Source organism: Vigna unguiculata, chromosome 1 (genome assembly GCF_004118075.2).
Source record: "Vigna unguiculata cultivar IT97K-499-35 chromosome 1, ASM411807v1, whole genome shotgun sequence".
Lineage (NCBI taxonomy): Eukaryota > Viridiplantae > Streptophyta > Magnoliopsida > Fabales > Fabaceae > Vigna > Vigna unguiculata.
In genome coordinates this window covers 34,260,727-34,276,958 of record NC_040279.1, presented here as the reverse complement: position 1 = coordinate 34,276,958, position 16,232 = coordinate 34,260,727, and the positions used below count along the sequence as shown (strand labels likewise).

General features: G+C 32.4%; 2 protein-coding genes across 2 annotated transcripts; one reads left to right on the top strand and one right to left on the bottom strand.

Annotated features, from left to right (window-relative positions):
* The first annotated feature begins 7,030 nt into the window (after positions 1–7,030).
* Positions 7,031–7,573, top strand: LOC114187581 (auxin-responsive protein SAUR50-like). Its single transcript, XM_028075893.1, has one exon. The coding sequence runs from the start codon at positions 7,060–7,062 to the stop codon at positions 7,435–7,437; it is 378 nt and encodes a 125-aa protein (XP_027931694.1). The 5' UTR covers positions 7,031–7,059; the 3' UTR covers positions 7,438–7,573.
* A 4,891-nt stretch (positions 7,574–12,464) lies between these two features.
* Positions 12,465–15,153, bottom strand: LOC114185008. Its single transcript, XM_028072481.1, is given in 2 exon segments — positions 12,465–14,467; positions 14,470–15,153. Coding segments are annotated over 2 exon segments (1,398 nt in total). The 5' UTR covers positions 14,903–15,153; the 3' UTR covers positions 12,465–13,502.
* Between the last annotated feature and the right edge of the window lie 1,079 nt (positions 15,154–16,232).

Sequence of the window (16,232 nt, the reverse complement as noted above, 5' to 3'; positions counted from 1 at the left end):
AAACACTGAAAAAAAGAGGTGTATATAAAAACAATAACACGGATATATATATATATATATATATATATATATATATATATATATATATATATATATATATATATATATATATATATATATATTCAAAATCATGACAAATTTAGGCAATGTCTACAAGTAGTTTTATATGCCATTGCATAACAAAGTGAGGTCTTAAAAATTAAACAAATAATAACCTCAAATTTAACCTGTTAAATTAAAATTTTATAATTTTTTGTGATTTTGATTTTGTTGTATATGCTAACAAATACTTCTAGTATTGAGTCTTTAAATGCTAATCATGAATGAAACACGAAGCAAATAGTAATTGTTATTTGTTAAATAGTAAATCTGACACTTCAACTTTTGACTTAGGATTTTCATATATGTATTTTTTTAATCTTTCTATTTCAGAAAAAATTATAGTTTTGACTTGTTCTTTTAGATTTTCATTAATGAAATTATTTATTTCTGTATCTTAAAACATGTTTGGTTTGAAGTTTAACTAAATGAAGGCAATAAATTAAAGTGTATATAAAATTGGAAATTGATTTTTTTTTTAAATATTTAAAACATGAGACCAAAATCCCAAAAGAAGAAAAAGAAAAACAATATCGTGTATAAAAAATATCAACATTGTAATTCATCAACTTTCCTTTTTTGCAATAGTGTAAGTAAACTAAAGTACCGATTAGAGATGTCAAAAAAAATCTGTACCTGTGGGTATTCGCAGATAAAATTTGCAATGGGTAGAAAACGAATATTAAAAATGAATACCCGCTACCTGCAGGTACGGATATTTTTGATACCCGCATGTTAACGGGGTGGGACGGGTATCATAGTATCTGTACTCATGGATACCCGTACCCGTTAAACTTTAATTCACAAAAATATCCTCATATATATATATATATATATATATATATATATATATATATATATAGTGTTGCACAAGATGTAGACATTGATGAAGTTAGTAATTTCTTTAATATTTCATTCAAAAATAAACTACAATATAAATTGTTAGTGATTTTTTATTTGTTTGTTTTTCAAGAATCAATCGGAGAAGGTGAACTTGTTGATTCAAACACTAATTATAATTAAATATTTATTTTTGTAAATATCCGTGGGTACCTGTGGATACCCGCAGATATGAAAAACATAGACAGATATCCGCATAATGGATATCCAACGGATATGGGTACGGGGGAGCTACTACCCGTACCCTACCCGCCCCGTTGACATCCCTAGTACTGATACAGTAAAAAAGTTACAAACTACCAACATACACTCCAATCAACTAAGCAACCCAAACGATGTCCCCTGTTATGTTATGTGCCAACAATTCGTATATCTCATGCCAAGTTAACCATATACAAAAAAAAAAAATAATATATTACCACCACCAACAAAGAGCAATCATATATAAGACCATCACATGCAACCTATGCATGCTGAGTCATGTTTGAATCGGAACAAAGAAATGAATTTGACGTTTAACTCAATTTTATAGAATTAATTTTTAAGATGAGATCTGCACTCACTTATATATTAAAATTGGTTTTGATTTTAGTTGATGATGTATGACTTTCAACAGATTCCATTCCGCCGAAACATATTCACCTTGAGTGTAAGACAAAAATAGATGATATGGTGTGGTCCGATAGCGAACCTAATAGTAGACTCAATAAACAACACATTTCTCAAAGATAAACTTTAACCAGAACTCTGATATTAAGAGGTGAATTTTAAATCTAATTTAATATCACAAAAGTAGCATGTAAGATGAAGTTTGCAAGTGTGATCTTCTTTTCTATTTTCACCATCTTCAGAAAATGCAACTAACATCTGTAAAATTGAAAATGAAAGCCTCAAGTACCACAGATGCTAATTATGTTATATTATGATTGTTGTGGGTTGTTAGAAAAGAAGAGTTTTGCACAATTGCACCAAGGCTCAATTTTTGAATCTCGTGCGATAACAATGTAGGCAAAGGATAATGGTATCTCCTCTTTGATTTCAGTTTTCCCTACCTGTGTCATATCAGATAAAGAAATAATTTGACAGCTCATGGCTTATCCTTTCGGGTTGCTTCTATGATTTTTTTCTTCTTTTTTTTTTTTGAAGTTTTTCTTTGCAGTGAAAACCATAAAGTTTCTTTCATAAAATGCTTTTAGAGTACCTGAATCGCGATTTCTAGAGTAAGATAATCATTTCATTTCACACAAGAAAATGTCAGAAACATTAATAGATCCACTTAAACTATGATGCAAATGAGTAAGAGATTGAAGATATGTTTATTTCAGGTAAAGAACCAAGTTTTCTCACTAGAGAAATGAAATTAGTTTAATCACGCATCTTAATTGTGTTTACTAGCTTATAACAGTTCTATCTAACATCTGTTCTGTTTAACGTTAAAACAAAGGAACGAACACTGTAAATACACATCACATCACATTTTAACAATAGTACCCGCTTGTTGTACCATATATCTACATTTTCATGTCAAATGATTGTGTGAGAGGGCCCGAGGAAGATGAAAGACACATGTCAGCAATTAATTTAGCAAAACTTAGATGTTCTTCGCTGTTATTTTTTCATCACAATTGAAATATAACTTTAATAATCATCATAATCAAAATTTACATTAAAGATATAGTATTAGTAAGGTAAAAGTGATTCTGATGGAAAACCTCATTCTTTAAGGAAATAAATTTAGAATTACATGTCTGAATTAAAGCTAAGAAAGTTCAAACATAAATTAGTACATCAAAACTTGTAACTGTGTACTGAAGTTTAAAAAGAAAAAAGCAATGTTCAAATTTGAATCCAATCATAGTGAGAAGAAAACAAGAATGTCATTCTTATGAACAATGCTAGCTTCATGTATGGATAATGCTGATAATGCAGAACATGTACTTATATAATTTGAAGTCCAAAATGAGATACAATCTGCTGTTGCCTATAATTCTGTCTTCCATTTTAGGACATTCTGCAAACCTTATTTCTGACAATCAATCAAGCTCTAAAACATTATTTAAAACTCTTATATATGGAATGACAACTAAAGAAAATAGTAGGTATTAGTTCTCAAAACCAAGGTTTCCACATACTCAACCGACACTAAATTTAAATTTCACACACGATTCTGACATAATGAAATCCCCACAGTAAGTGTACAGAGAGGCATTGCTCCCTAAGAGGAAGCATGGATAGTAATTAATGGAGGGATGTAGATGGGGCACTCAGGAAGAAGAAGTAGTAACAAAGTGATAAAGTGGCCTGTAGCACCAGCTCATGTGAACAGAAAATGCACGTGGAATGGGAGCAAAGTAAGTCAAATCAAATAATTTCAGTGCACAAAATGGATGGTGATTGCAATTGTGTTAGTGTTTTTTTGTAACCAAGTTCCTGTTCTTCCACTTCTCACTCTACAAACAAAGAATATCACTTGCACCATGAATCTTATCATATCTCAATTTGAACAACTACCTCTTTAGCCTTGAAGACCCTATCTTATCTTATGTTGCACAAGTAGTCATTGCATTTGGATCAACAATAATAACTGTTACATCAACAATTGCACAGATATGATCCATTTCAATTTGCAGCAACAATGACTATAATAACACAAACTACAGATAATATAGATAACAGTCGGAAGTCTCAGATCAACTAGAGATAAAATTAATTTACAATAATATATAAGTGGATACAACGAGTCAACTTTGTAAAATTGAGTTAGACTTAAATTTCACTTCTTACTGTAATATCAAGCAAGGTCACTGTAATATCAAGTAAGGTCATGTGTTAAAACCTCTCATAATGAGATTTGTTTGTTTACTGTAAGATTGAGTTTATAGTTTTGAAAGTGGAAGTTGTTGACTTTCATTTGTGACAATTCATGATTTTTCCTTTTCTACACAGATTTGTTAAATTTGGTTATTTGACATGGCAATTTTTATGGAAATAATTGTCCAGATTTATTGTTGAACTAATCTTCTTGTATAAATATAGTATTTCCACTGCAAAATTAATTTTACAAAATCCACAAGAAGGCTTTTCCATAACACATACTTGGCATGGTCCCTCTCATATCTGGAAAACTGTTGAAGGTTGTGCCAAAATAAACATGCTATTCTTTTCAAACAACCCAGCACGACCCACTTTTGTCTACGATCAGCACACTGAGTATCAGTGCTCTCTGAGCATCTGTCTAAGAAGAACAGACCAGAAAAAAAAGATCACAAACCCCATCGCCAATTATTTTCGGTAAAAGTGTCATGATTACTAAATTTGACAACTTTCTCTTACAATCCTAGGTGTCATTTTTTAAGTAGTTTTTCATTTTTTTTCTTCATTCTCAATATTTAAAAATCACTCAAAAGATGATATCATAGGAAAAAATTGTCAAAATTTAATAGTTAAAATATCATTGTTTTAAAAGTTTTTCTCCGTAGAAAATAGTGTTTCCTGCTCCCTTATAACTTTCTAATTATAGTATGAAAAGGTAAGATTTTAAGAACTACCCTACCTTTTCCTCAACATCTCAACCAAAATAGAATGGCAAAATCATCTGTCTGATACAAATTGTTTGGTTCTTTGATCTTTTTAGTTTATATTTTTGGTTACACTTTCAGTTTATCAGTATAGTATATACTTTCTTATTACAAAATTATCTTTCTTGGTAAAAACCGTTCACCTTCCTTCTCAGAAAGTTTCATGTGCTACAAAATGATAAGATTATGATCAATAAATAACTGAAACTTGAAAACCAATGAATTTTGCATGAGAAACCGGATTGCGGGAATCAAGTCAAACATGTCACATATATCAAGGCAAAGATTTCAGCAGGGTAAAGAACTGTGAGAGTCATTCTTTTGTCTGCAAATGTATATGTTTTCTTCCATCCCTTATTCAATGTATAGCCCATAAAACAGATATTTTATTCTAACAATTTTCTATCATTTTTTTTACTTATTTATTTTCATTGCATCATTCATTTTATGAGTTATCTTATATATATATATATATATTTTCTCCCAAAACTTCCCTGACTATAGAAACAGTTTTGAGGAAACATATTCCTAAATACGTAAGGGCCAAGTAGGAACAATGAAACTCATTTTCTTAAAGGACTGAATAAGTAACATTTTTGTACGGATAAGTACCTCCTCATTCTATGCAAAAGTAAAAGCCTTGGACAAGGTTTTTGTATCTGAAACAAGTCCAAATTTATAAAAAAATAAATTGACAAAGACACCAACGTTCTACAGTGAAAGTGTCTGAGTAGATCTAAATACACTAAAGAAAATAAACAGATGTGGGTATCACATTCTCTCGAGACACATGTTTGTGGCTTCTCATGTTTATTTATCTGTGATACACAGCAATAATTATACTAGAATTTATTATTATCACTTATATATTGTAAAATAAAAAGGAATATAAAAATATGGATATTGAAGAGAAATAAGTGGTTTTGCACTTCACCCAAGAAACTTTTTCCCATCCCTCATTCATATCTTATCTTTTCCTACCCAAGTTGTAGGGTCTGAATGTTAAGAACTTCGAAAGGTCACTCCATCAACCACCGGCCTTTAAGAATTACAGAGAAAGACACTATCCTTACATCTTGGGATACATATTAATTAAATTAGAATATTGAATTTACTGTCAAGTGGCTTTTATGACCAAACCTTTAATGTTCATAATATAGGTTACTTTTAAACTCTATTTATAATGTTGCAGACTTGTTTACTATTTATACTGTTTTTTCTCTGTCTCTCTTAATCATGTCATATATTTTATCATATATTTCATTCTCTTCTGTATAACTTCTATAAAAAGGTTATGTAAATATGATTCCTCATATTTTAACTGCTGGTATATACTTGACATTTTGGCCTGATTCTAATAGTTCAAGAGCCAATGTAATTGTAAGTACAACTATTCGGACAATACTTATTGTACCATCAAGATTACATAAAACCTAGATTTTTCAATACGTTTACCTGGTTAAAAATCACCTTTTTAACTTAAAATTCAAAACATTCTATAATTAAATTTACTGCTATAAATCAAACACCTGTTAACAGATAATAATACCCTCCGTGTATATAATGTGACATATATATCTATCTAGGGAGAGTTAAAATAAATTTATTTTGACTGTATTTTAACTGAAATTAATTTACTATTTTCTAAATAACCACTCTGTCATTGCATGCTGGTATAATTTGGTAAGTGCAATGGAATTTGGATTTTTTATTAGATTTTGATGTACTGTTTATCTGTTATACATTCAAAATACATCGATGAAAAATAATTTTAAAATTTTAAAATATATTAAAAATATCTTTAAAATACCAAAATTAAATATTTTTAATGCTAAGCATAACTGGGTACAATACTACAAAGAAGCTGCTATAACAAGTAAAGTCAGCTAAGTATCTGTGACACGCTTTAGAATAATATATATTAGATTTTGATGTATCCAAGTATCTGACACACTTATTGGATATTGATGTTTCCGCCATAATTGTATAGGCAAAAGCATCGATGTATCATGTCAACCATTTACTGTATCTTTGGTTTTTTAGCTTAAGTAAAACCTAGCTAGTCGAATGTAACACAAATCCTAAATAAAATGTTTCTCATTGTTAAGAGTCGTGTGTTCAAGAGCAAGTTACTTGATGCAGTGCTTATTCTTCCATTTAATGAATTAATTTTTCAGATTGGAGTCTTCCTGCCATGCTTGAATTAATTTAGAAAGACCATTTTAAAATGAAAGTTGCATGTCACACTGAAAACAAAAATCTAAAAGAATAGTAGGTAAGAAAAACGAGTTTTATATCAGACAAGGAGAAAAAAAAAAGTATCTGACTTAGAAAAGCAAAATCACTCCCATAATGTTCTGGAGCATTTGTACTTCCCATGCCGCAATTATATAAACCTTTTCATGTTCCCAGTACTCCACGTACTTTCTTTCTCTCTCTCTCTCTCACACACACATTTAGAAGGTTCAAGAGAAGAATAATAATGAAGGGAAAGTTTCTGAGAGGGTGTCTTAACAAGTGGAAGAAAGTGGGGAGTCGAGTGATCCAGTGTGGTGCCTACGGTTACTGCTGCGAATGGGAAGTGTGGCCATCGATGCAGAACGAAGGAGAATCTGATATTCCCAACGATGTGCCAAAGGGTCATTTGGTTGTGTACGTGGGAGAACAGCACAAGAGATATGTGATCAAGATCACGTTGCTCCATCATCCTCTCTTCAAGACCTTGCTGGATCAGGCTCAGGATGAGTACGATTTCATTGCTGACTCAAAGCTCTATATTCCTTGCACTGAGCATCTTTTCCTCACTGTTCTTCGCTGCGCAACCTCTCCGCATAACCAACGACTCTCTCTCTGTGTCTGAGTCATCATTTACCTCTAACAACTACCAGGATATATGTATGTAGCCATAATATTATGTTGTAGATCCAGGTTCTTGTTTGATCTGTGTTTTTTCTCTCATCAGGGAACATGCAGAGTTAATCGGCGCATTGAGTAAATTAAGGGAAGTTCATTAGTTTTCAATATAAGTTAATTACTTGATCCTTGGATTATTTAAGGATGATGAGGATCTCTTGATACCACTAAGAAAATGAACCGCAAATACGCATAATACTCCGAAGGTTAAGAATCAAGTTTATATATTATGAAATTGTTTGATCTCGACGTGGTATCTTTACATACTCATTAATAAATATGAAATTGTTTGATCTCGACGTGGTATCTTTAGCATACTCATTAATAAATGATTTGGTAACGGATAACAATATAGATCCAACAAATAATAAATCTTATTAAACACATTTTAACTCATAACTTTTATTAAGAAATGAGTTTTAAACCTAAATCAATCTTCCAAAATTATATAAAATGAGATTTGTATTTATTTATATATTATAAAATTGTATTATCACGGATAAAAAACTTAAAGTTTTACGGTATTTTATACACACATGTGCAGACAAACACACATTTTAAGGTACTTACGATTATAAATATATGAAGAAAAGTTAAAAGTTTGTGGAGACATGTGTGCCCACCAAAGTCCAAGGTAGATCTGATTATGTACATTATGAACAGCATTTATATTTTGATAAGGATGTATTTGGAAACTGTTTTAATAATATAAGTTTCTCACGTTGCCATATACAAGAAAATATAGAGAGGAGATTTTAAGTTCTACATGAAAGTAGAAATGATAAAGTAGTCTCTTTATACTATTTTCTTTAGAAGTCAGAGTTATATTTCGATTTAATCTTTAAAAACTGTATAAAAAAATTAAAGGAGGAAAATTAAGGTCTAACTTTTGGGAAGTTCAATTATTGAGAGTTAGCTCTGGTGATCCCTGTGACACCATGTCATACTGAGTTGATGGACACAAGTTTTGTCTTCTCATCCAACACATTCTGTCCTTCTGCAAATGATAGCTCCCAAACAGTTTGTAGCAGAAGCATTGGGCCTAACCTAAAGATATTTGCAGAGGTTGACCTAGATTTTCCGTCTTCATCTGTTGGAGCCATCAAAATCATTGTCAAGGAAAATGTTTCTATTTTTCATATCCAAATCACTTCAAACACTTGCTTTCGAGTAACTATGTGGTGTTTAGGTTAAAGTTTAGAAAATAAATTTAAATGAATTTCACTGTGCAACTTAAGTTTCAAAGAAACTCTGATGTAACTTTCATCTGAAATTTGGTTAAAAATAAAAAAAATATTTTTTAACAATTAAATTTTAACAACTTTTAATTCTTTAAAATAATATTTTTTACGATAGTTTCTCATTTTTTTTCTTTTTTTATTTTTTTATATTTCAAAAATAATTTAAAAGATGTCACTTAATTTGTTAATTTTTAATAGTCAAAATATCATTTTTCTTGTTTTTAATAAATTTCAAATGAAAGTTACTTCATAATTATTTTGGAAAATTTAAGTTCCGCAATGAAATGTATTTAAATTTATTTTTCTAAACTTAAATTTATTTTTCTAAACTTAAAAGGAAAAGAAAATATATAACTTCGAATTATCCTTTTATACTTATAATTATATTATGTATTCAATTTTATTATATTAGTGACTATAATTATATATATAAATTTTAAATACGTTATTTTGGTTTTAAAAAGCTATTAGTTAAAATCCGTCAAAAGAAAACCTCCATATATTTCAACTTTCACTACTCATGGGATGGTGAAATTTAATATCCTTCTCCATACTATACACCAGTTTGCATCCCTCTCTCTCTTTATCCTCTTTTTTTCGTCGAAAAATACATTTCAAGATATATAACCCATAATGTATTTTTTATTTTGTATTTTCAATTAATTTGAAATAAAAATTAAATAAAAAATGTATTATGGATTTCACAATTAAAATGAATGGAAATATTTAGTTATTTTTAAACTCACAATAATACAAAATTAATATATATATATATATAGGTTGTAAGATTGGACGGGTTAACGAGTACTTTGATCAATATGGATTATGATGATTTATGAAAGATATATTTGTATACATGTTCAAATGTTTAGTGAGCTTCATGCTTTTTTTATAGTAGATTGTTGACTAACCACATGGTCTATTTCACTCTTATTTTTATATATATGACAGAACAATAATTTTAAATTTAAAAATATTAAGATTTTAAAATATAATTAAGTAAAAAATAATAACATAAAATGTGTATTAAAACAAGGAATTGCTAATACACATTGTTATACATATTTAACTCCTATTATATACTATTTTTATTCTAACATATCTCTTTTATCTTTTAAAAACTAACACATGTCAATATATTATTATAAAATATATCAAATTAAGTCTCAAGATTGAAAAAAAAAATGATATAAAAATGAGATCGCATACCTTTCACAAGTTAACAATCATTAATATAAAACTTGATTTCTTAAAATTTATTAAAACGATATCATTCACTTAAAAAAAATATGTTTATATATATCATTGGTTGTCCGGATCTATGGATCTCATGCCTTGATTTCAAAAGGCAAAGATGTAATGCATCCAACTTTTTGTTTTTTGTTTTTGTCTTGAGCGCATTTATGAATGAATATCATGTATGGATGAAATGTGTAAATTTTAAGAGTGCTTTATTTATAAGTAAAAAGTGTTTACCAATAGCTTTCACTCCCCTAAAATCCAAGGAGATATTTAAGTTATACAAGCAACAACTAAGACTCTGTAACCACCCAGTGACCGAGCAAAATTACAAATATTATGTAAACAAGATAGCTTAAATACACAATGAAAAAACAATGTCTAATGTCTCCAACATTAAACAATCTCTTTGCTTGGTATGATCCAGATCTTCCAGTTGACAAGCACTTTGGATGTGAGGGTCTGGACTCCAATATAAAAGGAAACCTTCCGATAAAGAAGGGTTATGTTCAGGAGCTAAAATTTTAGCCAAAAATCTGATTGAAACCTTTATATAAGGATTGGTTCAAAGTCAGTAAACCACGACCGTTAACGCCATTCAATATCACCCAAATTTGCTTAGGAGAACCATTTTCAAGTTCAAAAACGTAGAAAAACATGTTAGAGGTCAAAGTTATATCGAAGTGGATAAACAAGATATGTGACTCCCTCACAAAGGCCCAACTATTAGATGAAATTAGATTGGGGAATGAGTTTTTCAAAAACAATGACAAATAAAAGTGCTTATAGGTTCATCAAGGTCACAGGTACCGACTATGACATCTTTCTTATCACTCTTTCATATAGCCTAGCGACGTCTGAAAGCTTTAATTTGTTTTAGCGAGTATAGGGTAGTGTATTCTGTCTTCAGGTTCATGCTTGCCCAAGGATAATAAAGGTCATAAGACATTGCCATGATGGAAGGTCGATTTGTTATAAGTTAGTCAGATGGTTAGTTAGGAGTTTTAAAAGTTCGTAAGTGTTTAAAACTCCAAAAATCTAAAAACCCAGAAAGGGGGAAAGAGGGAAAAAGGAATTAAATAATAGCATATAAACAAATAAAGGTATACGAGATCATCAGAAATAAACAAGTTCATGTAAACTAGGAATAACACCCAAAAACAAACACCAAACACACATTAAACCTAAAACTAAACAAAAAATTAAAACCCTAGAAAGATTATAGGGAGAAATATGTAGATAACAATCAGAACGAGTATATTGCAAACATTTAAATGGTAGAAATTTATGCTATTTTACCAAGACATGTATGCAGGGAATCGTAGGTGTAGAGGAAAGACGCATATGCACTCATCCAAGAACAAACACTTAAAGAACATGCAAATATGGCCAAATGCAAATAAATATAGAATAGAAACACATATGGAGAAAGAAATGGCAACGAAAAAATGGCAAGAAAAAAGATAAAGGAGCAAAACATCAGGGACTTGTTCAGAGGAAAACGCAAAGTTTGAAGGTGAAGTAGTTTATAAGTAAACATATAAGTAAAAACGTTTTGAAGAGTGTGAAAAAAGAGGGAATAGTAATAATTACTTCTCAAAGTTGAATCTTAACTGTCAAAAAACACAAAAATGCAAGGCACGTGCACTGAAGCTATAAGTTAGGAAAAGTTGTCATAATGAGCCTAGGAGAATGTTTTGCAAAAGATTGGAATGCCAACAAACTCAAGGTTGAAGGGTTATGTACCATCTAAGTATTAGTCAATTTTAACATGATCATTCAAATTTCAGAAAGTCAAGTTAGCATTTGGACGCATCTGCACCGAGCAGGGAGGTCGATCAGCATGAAAGTCTTAACCTAACAATTGTTTCACTATGTATTTAAATTACCTTATTTACACAACACGTTTAATTTTGCTCGGTTACTGGTGGTTCCGAGTCTTGATTGTTGCTCGTATAACTAAAATATCTCCCTAGATTTTAAGGAAATGAAAAGTGATTTGTAAACAATTTTTACTTATAAACAATGCAGTAACTCCTCTCATCAGACGACAAACCTATTTTGGTCTTATTGTGACTAACTTTGAGTTAAGAGAGTTCTTCTTATGGTCTACAGCTTTTACATACCAAGATATAATAAACAAATAAAAGTAACCATGTAATTGGTCTCTCATTTCGTTCAAGTTTTTAATGCAATGAAAAGAAAGCAAGGTTCATTTTGGAAAACAAATTTTTATGCTTTTCCCTCTCTCCATTTTTTCTTCAATGTACATTTCAAAATTATCTCCTCTATAGTTTTCTTGCAGTAATACTAAGAAATCCTCTGGTCTTTAGGGAAATCACCCTCAAAAAGACAGTTTATTTAGTAAATCATCGAAACTCAAGTATTTTCACTTTTATTTTGCATTTCGTTGTTCCCAAGGACAATACTGTCCAACAATTTTACATATGCTCTGTTAAAAGAACCGGAAAATCCTATCAGTCACAAACAACCAGGAGGAAGAGTACAATTCATTAATTTGCAATCTAGTTGCTTTTACAAATAGTTTATATCACAATTCATCTTCAGGTAAATCCCATTTCCTCTAACAAAACATTTATACATAAAAAATCGCATTCCACGATGCTAGTCAAAGGGAAAGGGTTGTAAATTCAGGAAGACAAATGACTATAAAGTAAAGATACAAAACACCAGACAGAAAACACCAACTGTTTACTCTAACTATCAAATATCAGACTAGCAGAAGTACACACAAAACTCTCCAAAAAATAATTAAAAACTTGGAATGCCCCTTGATGTAGCCCTAGTTTTGTTATCATCAGCCAAAATTTTCCTCTCATTCAAACTTAGTCGAGTAACTCCATGATGCAAAACAAGTTTTATGAACTTTCTACAAGATGATTATATACATACAGCAAATGTGAAGGCTTGTAATGAAAAGGATTTGATAATCATACAGAACAAAAAGTTTTAGCATGAACAGCCTTCCTGGCGAATTTCTAAAAGGGGGACACAATGCAGAACTCAAACTAATAATTGTCCCTATTCTATGTAGCAGATTAAAGTGCTTTTCATTGTTTGTAGATTATGTCCAAGTCATGCCACCAAATCTCCCTAATAGATGGAGCATCACTCCAAACAAACAGAAGGCTATGCAGTTACTTTTGTCATCACAACATAAGCCCAAGTTGCATGGAGAAAAATCATTACCATTCTTCATTATACCCCAAACCCTGTAATCTGTGACTATCATCACCAACACATATTTGAGTGAACTAATTCAACAATTCCATGAATAATATACATAAGAACTACCCTCATTCAGAATATACACGAGAAGTAATCAGCCTTTTGGTGAAGTACACATTCGACACATCGCTGGTGACAAAACTAGAGAATGGCGGCAACAGCGACGGTAAAAGTGGGAGACACAAAGAACCTTTGAAACATTGCTGCTGCTACTTGTGCATCACAATAAGAAAAAGAAAGAAAAAACCACGTTCATCCATCCTAGTTCAACCACCCCCAAACATCATCTTAGACCTTCAACCAAGCCCTCTAATTCCCTCTGTCCAAATCTCCTACCATGAAGATCAGCGTCCCTACACCTTGCCGCAAAGTAAAACAAAAGCCAAGTAACCATGAAGTAAACCTCCATGGTGGACTGAAACATCTTGGCGAAGGACCTCCCGCAAACCCGGCCTAAACCCCACCTGACAAAGGACCCACAAAGTATAGCCTCCAAGCACTTAACCTGAATAGCCTGGTTGAACATAGTAGATATCAAATAGCACCCTTCCTTCACAATCTCCCTCCCACTCTTCCTTGAGTCCACAATGGCAACCCAAGCATCCACAGAGAATATAAAAGCAACAAAAGTATCCACCAGAAACCAAGTAAACAAGAACCCAGAAATCTCTCTCTCAAATCCCCTAACCCAAGGAGACATAACAGAGAAGGGCATCAATTTCAACCTCACAAAGAGCTTGAAAAACGAGTACTGATCCTCAATTTCTCCGAAGTACCACAACCCCAGAAGCTGAGTCAACGCGTCCCTCACAGCCCAACGCATCAGAATAAACCCCGAAAGCCTCTTCAGACCTAACCTCGAACCATCCCAAACCAAAACCGTAACGGAGCTAAACCTCCCCAACAGATCATTCACAACGGAAACGTACACAACACCCAACACCCACGAATACGTCACGAGAAAAACGAGAATCACCCATCCGTAGGCGGCGGAGAGGAAACTCACCAGAAAAAACAGCGCCGCCGCGTCCCGACGACCCACCTCGATCCCCTTCACGAAAAATTGCAAATCCACGCCCTCCTTCCTCTCCGCGTTCTCGTTTCGCTTCTCCTCCTCGCTATCGTCGTCGCGAGGCGTTCGCGACGACGGGGAGGACAATCCTTGGGTATTGAAGGTGGTTCCAGAGCGGATGACTTGAGAAACCCTAACTCCGTCGTCGGCGAGGAGATCGGAGAAGGCTGAGGTGGGGAAAAGGGGAAGAGGGTGAGAAGAGTGGCGTTGGCGGGGGATTTGGGGATGGAGCCGAAGAGGGAGCGGTCGTCGTCGTCGTCGCCGGAGAAGAAGTCATCGTCTAGGGTTCCGACGCGGGTGAGGTGGAGGAAGGGGCGGCGTCGGTGGCGGAGGGCGTGGTTGGCAGCTGTGGATGGGAGGTCGTGGCCGTGGTCGTGATGGTGGGCGTTGCCGGCGAGGTCGAGCCGGGAGAGGAGGGCCCGGAGGGAAGGGTCGCGGTCGATGAAGGAGGTGACATGGGCGGTGCCTGTCTCGACAAGGGTTCGGAAGGAGAGGGTTAGCAAAGAGAGGAAAAGGAATGTGATGAAATTGGATGAGAATGATGACAGAGATTCCTTCAATAGGTGCGATGTGGAACGAAGGTGATGCAGCCGTGGGTGGTGGTCGCTCATGGCGATTCAAAGAATGCCTCCGATTTGTTTCGTTCGTTACGTTCTGATTTCCTTTCTTTTCTTGCGATTTTCTTTCAACAAAGGTAAGAGAAGGTGGTTGTCGCTGGCTGGCTATGACTCTGGGAGTTTTCCTCACGCGCTTCGGTAGGGCCGTGCATTGAACGCTCTAGGTGACAATACGAGAGGAGACTCTGAGGTGAGATGAGAAGATGAGAATGAAAAGATGAGTCGTCTCGTCGGGGATCTTGATTTGGGCTTCCACTTCAGAAACCTTTACTTTACCACGATAAAACAAAACCGTTAAAATGAAACTACCGCTTTTGCAAATCACTCTTTATTCATGTCTTCAATTATTTAAGTTATACAAAAAAAAAAAAGTTTAAGTAAATTTCAAGTTAACAATAAATTTTATATTTTTATTTATTCAGTATTTAAAAAATTTAAATTTATAAATTAACGTGGTCATTATTTTGTTTTTCACTTTACTTAATTGTTATTACTTATTATTTTGTCAACTTAAGGTTAACATAATATATAAGTTTTATTATTCAGTAAACAAAATTAAGTTGTTTGATATTAAATAGCAAGATATTAATTATATTACTCAATTAAAAAGATTAAAGGATAAAAATTCAATTAAAAAATATAAATGTTGTAGTAACTAAATAAATTTAATAGAAAAAATTATAGTGATGCTTAACATAATCTAATTTGGAATATTTAAAACAAATTAATAGAAACTCAATTAAAAACATTTACGTTCATAATAAATTTGAAATTTAATTAAATTTAAAAGAAAATCATAAATTGATCAATTTGATTACAAAAGTAAAATTATCGTTGAGGTTGATTTAATTTTTATTTTTTTAATTTTGTTTTAAATATTCAATTAGGTTTCCTAAATTTTTTTTCAATTAAGTCATCTTATTTTAAAAGTTGATTCGATTAGTATATACATATGGCGTATACAGAATTTGTGATCAAAACCAAATAAAAGTGATCGTATAACAGACATACATGTTCAACTACACCACTTATATCACAATTAACATTCACATCAACTAGTACTTAAAGATCACCAACTTTTTCATCTATTCCCCTATCACTCAAACCCTGACCTTCATACTTAGTCCAACTCTCCACCTAAAACTCAAACACAATCCAAATCTCCACCTCAAACTCCATCTATTTGGGTTACACAACCATGTACTTCTTTCCCACACAATATTACTGACAAATGGCATAAAAAATGACACAATCCACAACATTTTTTACCTAGAAACAAGTCGCAACAGTAAACTAGTGAAAAAAACCCAAAATGAAACCCACG

Bases quoted from the DNA above. Each gene is read 5' to 3' on its own strand.
- LOC114187581 (XM_028075893.1), top strand. From the start codon at position 7,060: ATGAAGGGAAAGTTTCTGAGAGGGTGTCTTAACAAGTGGAAGAAAGTG.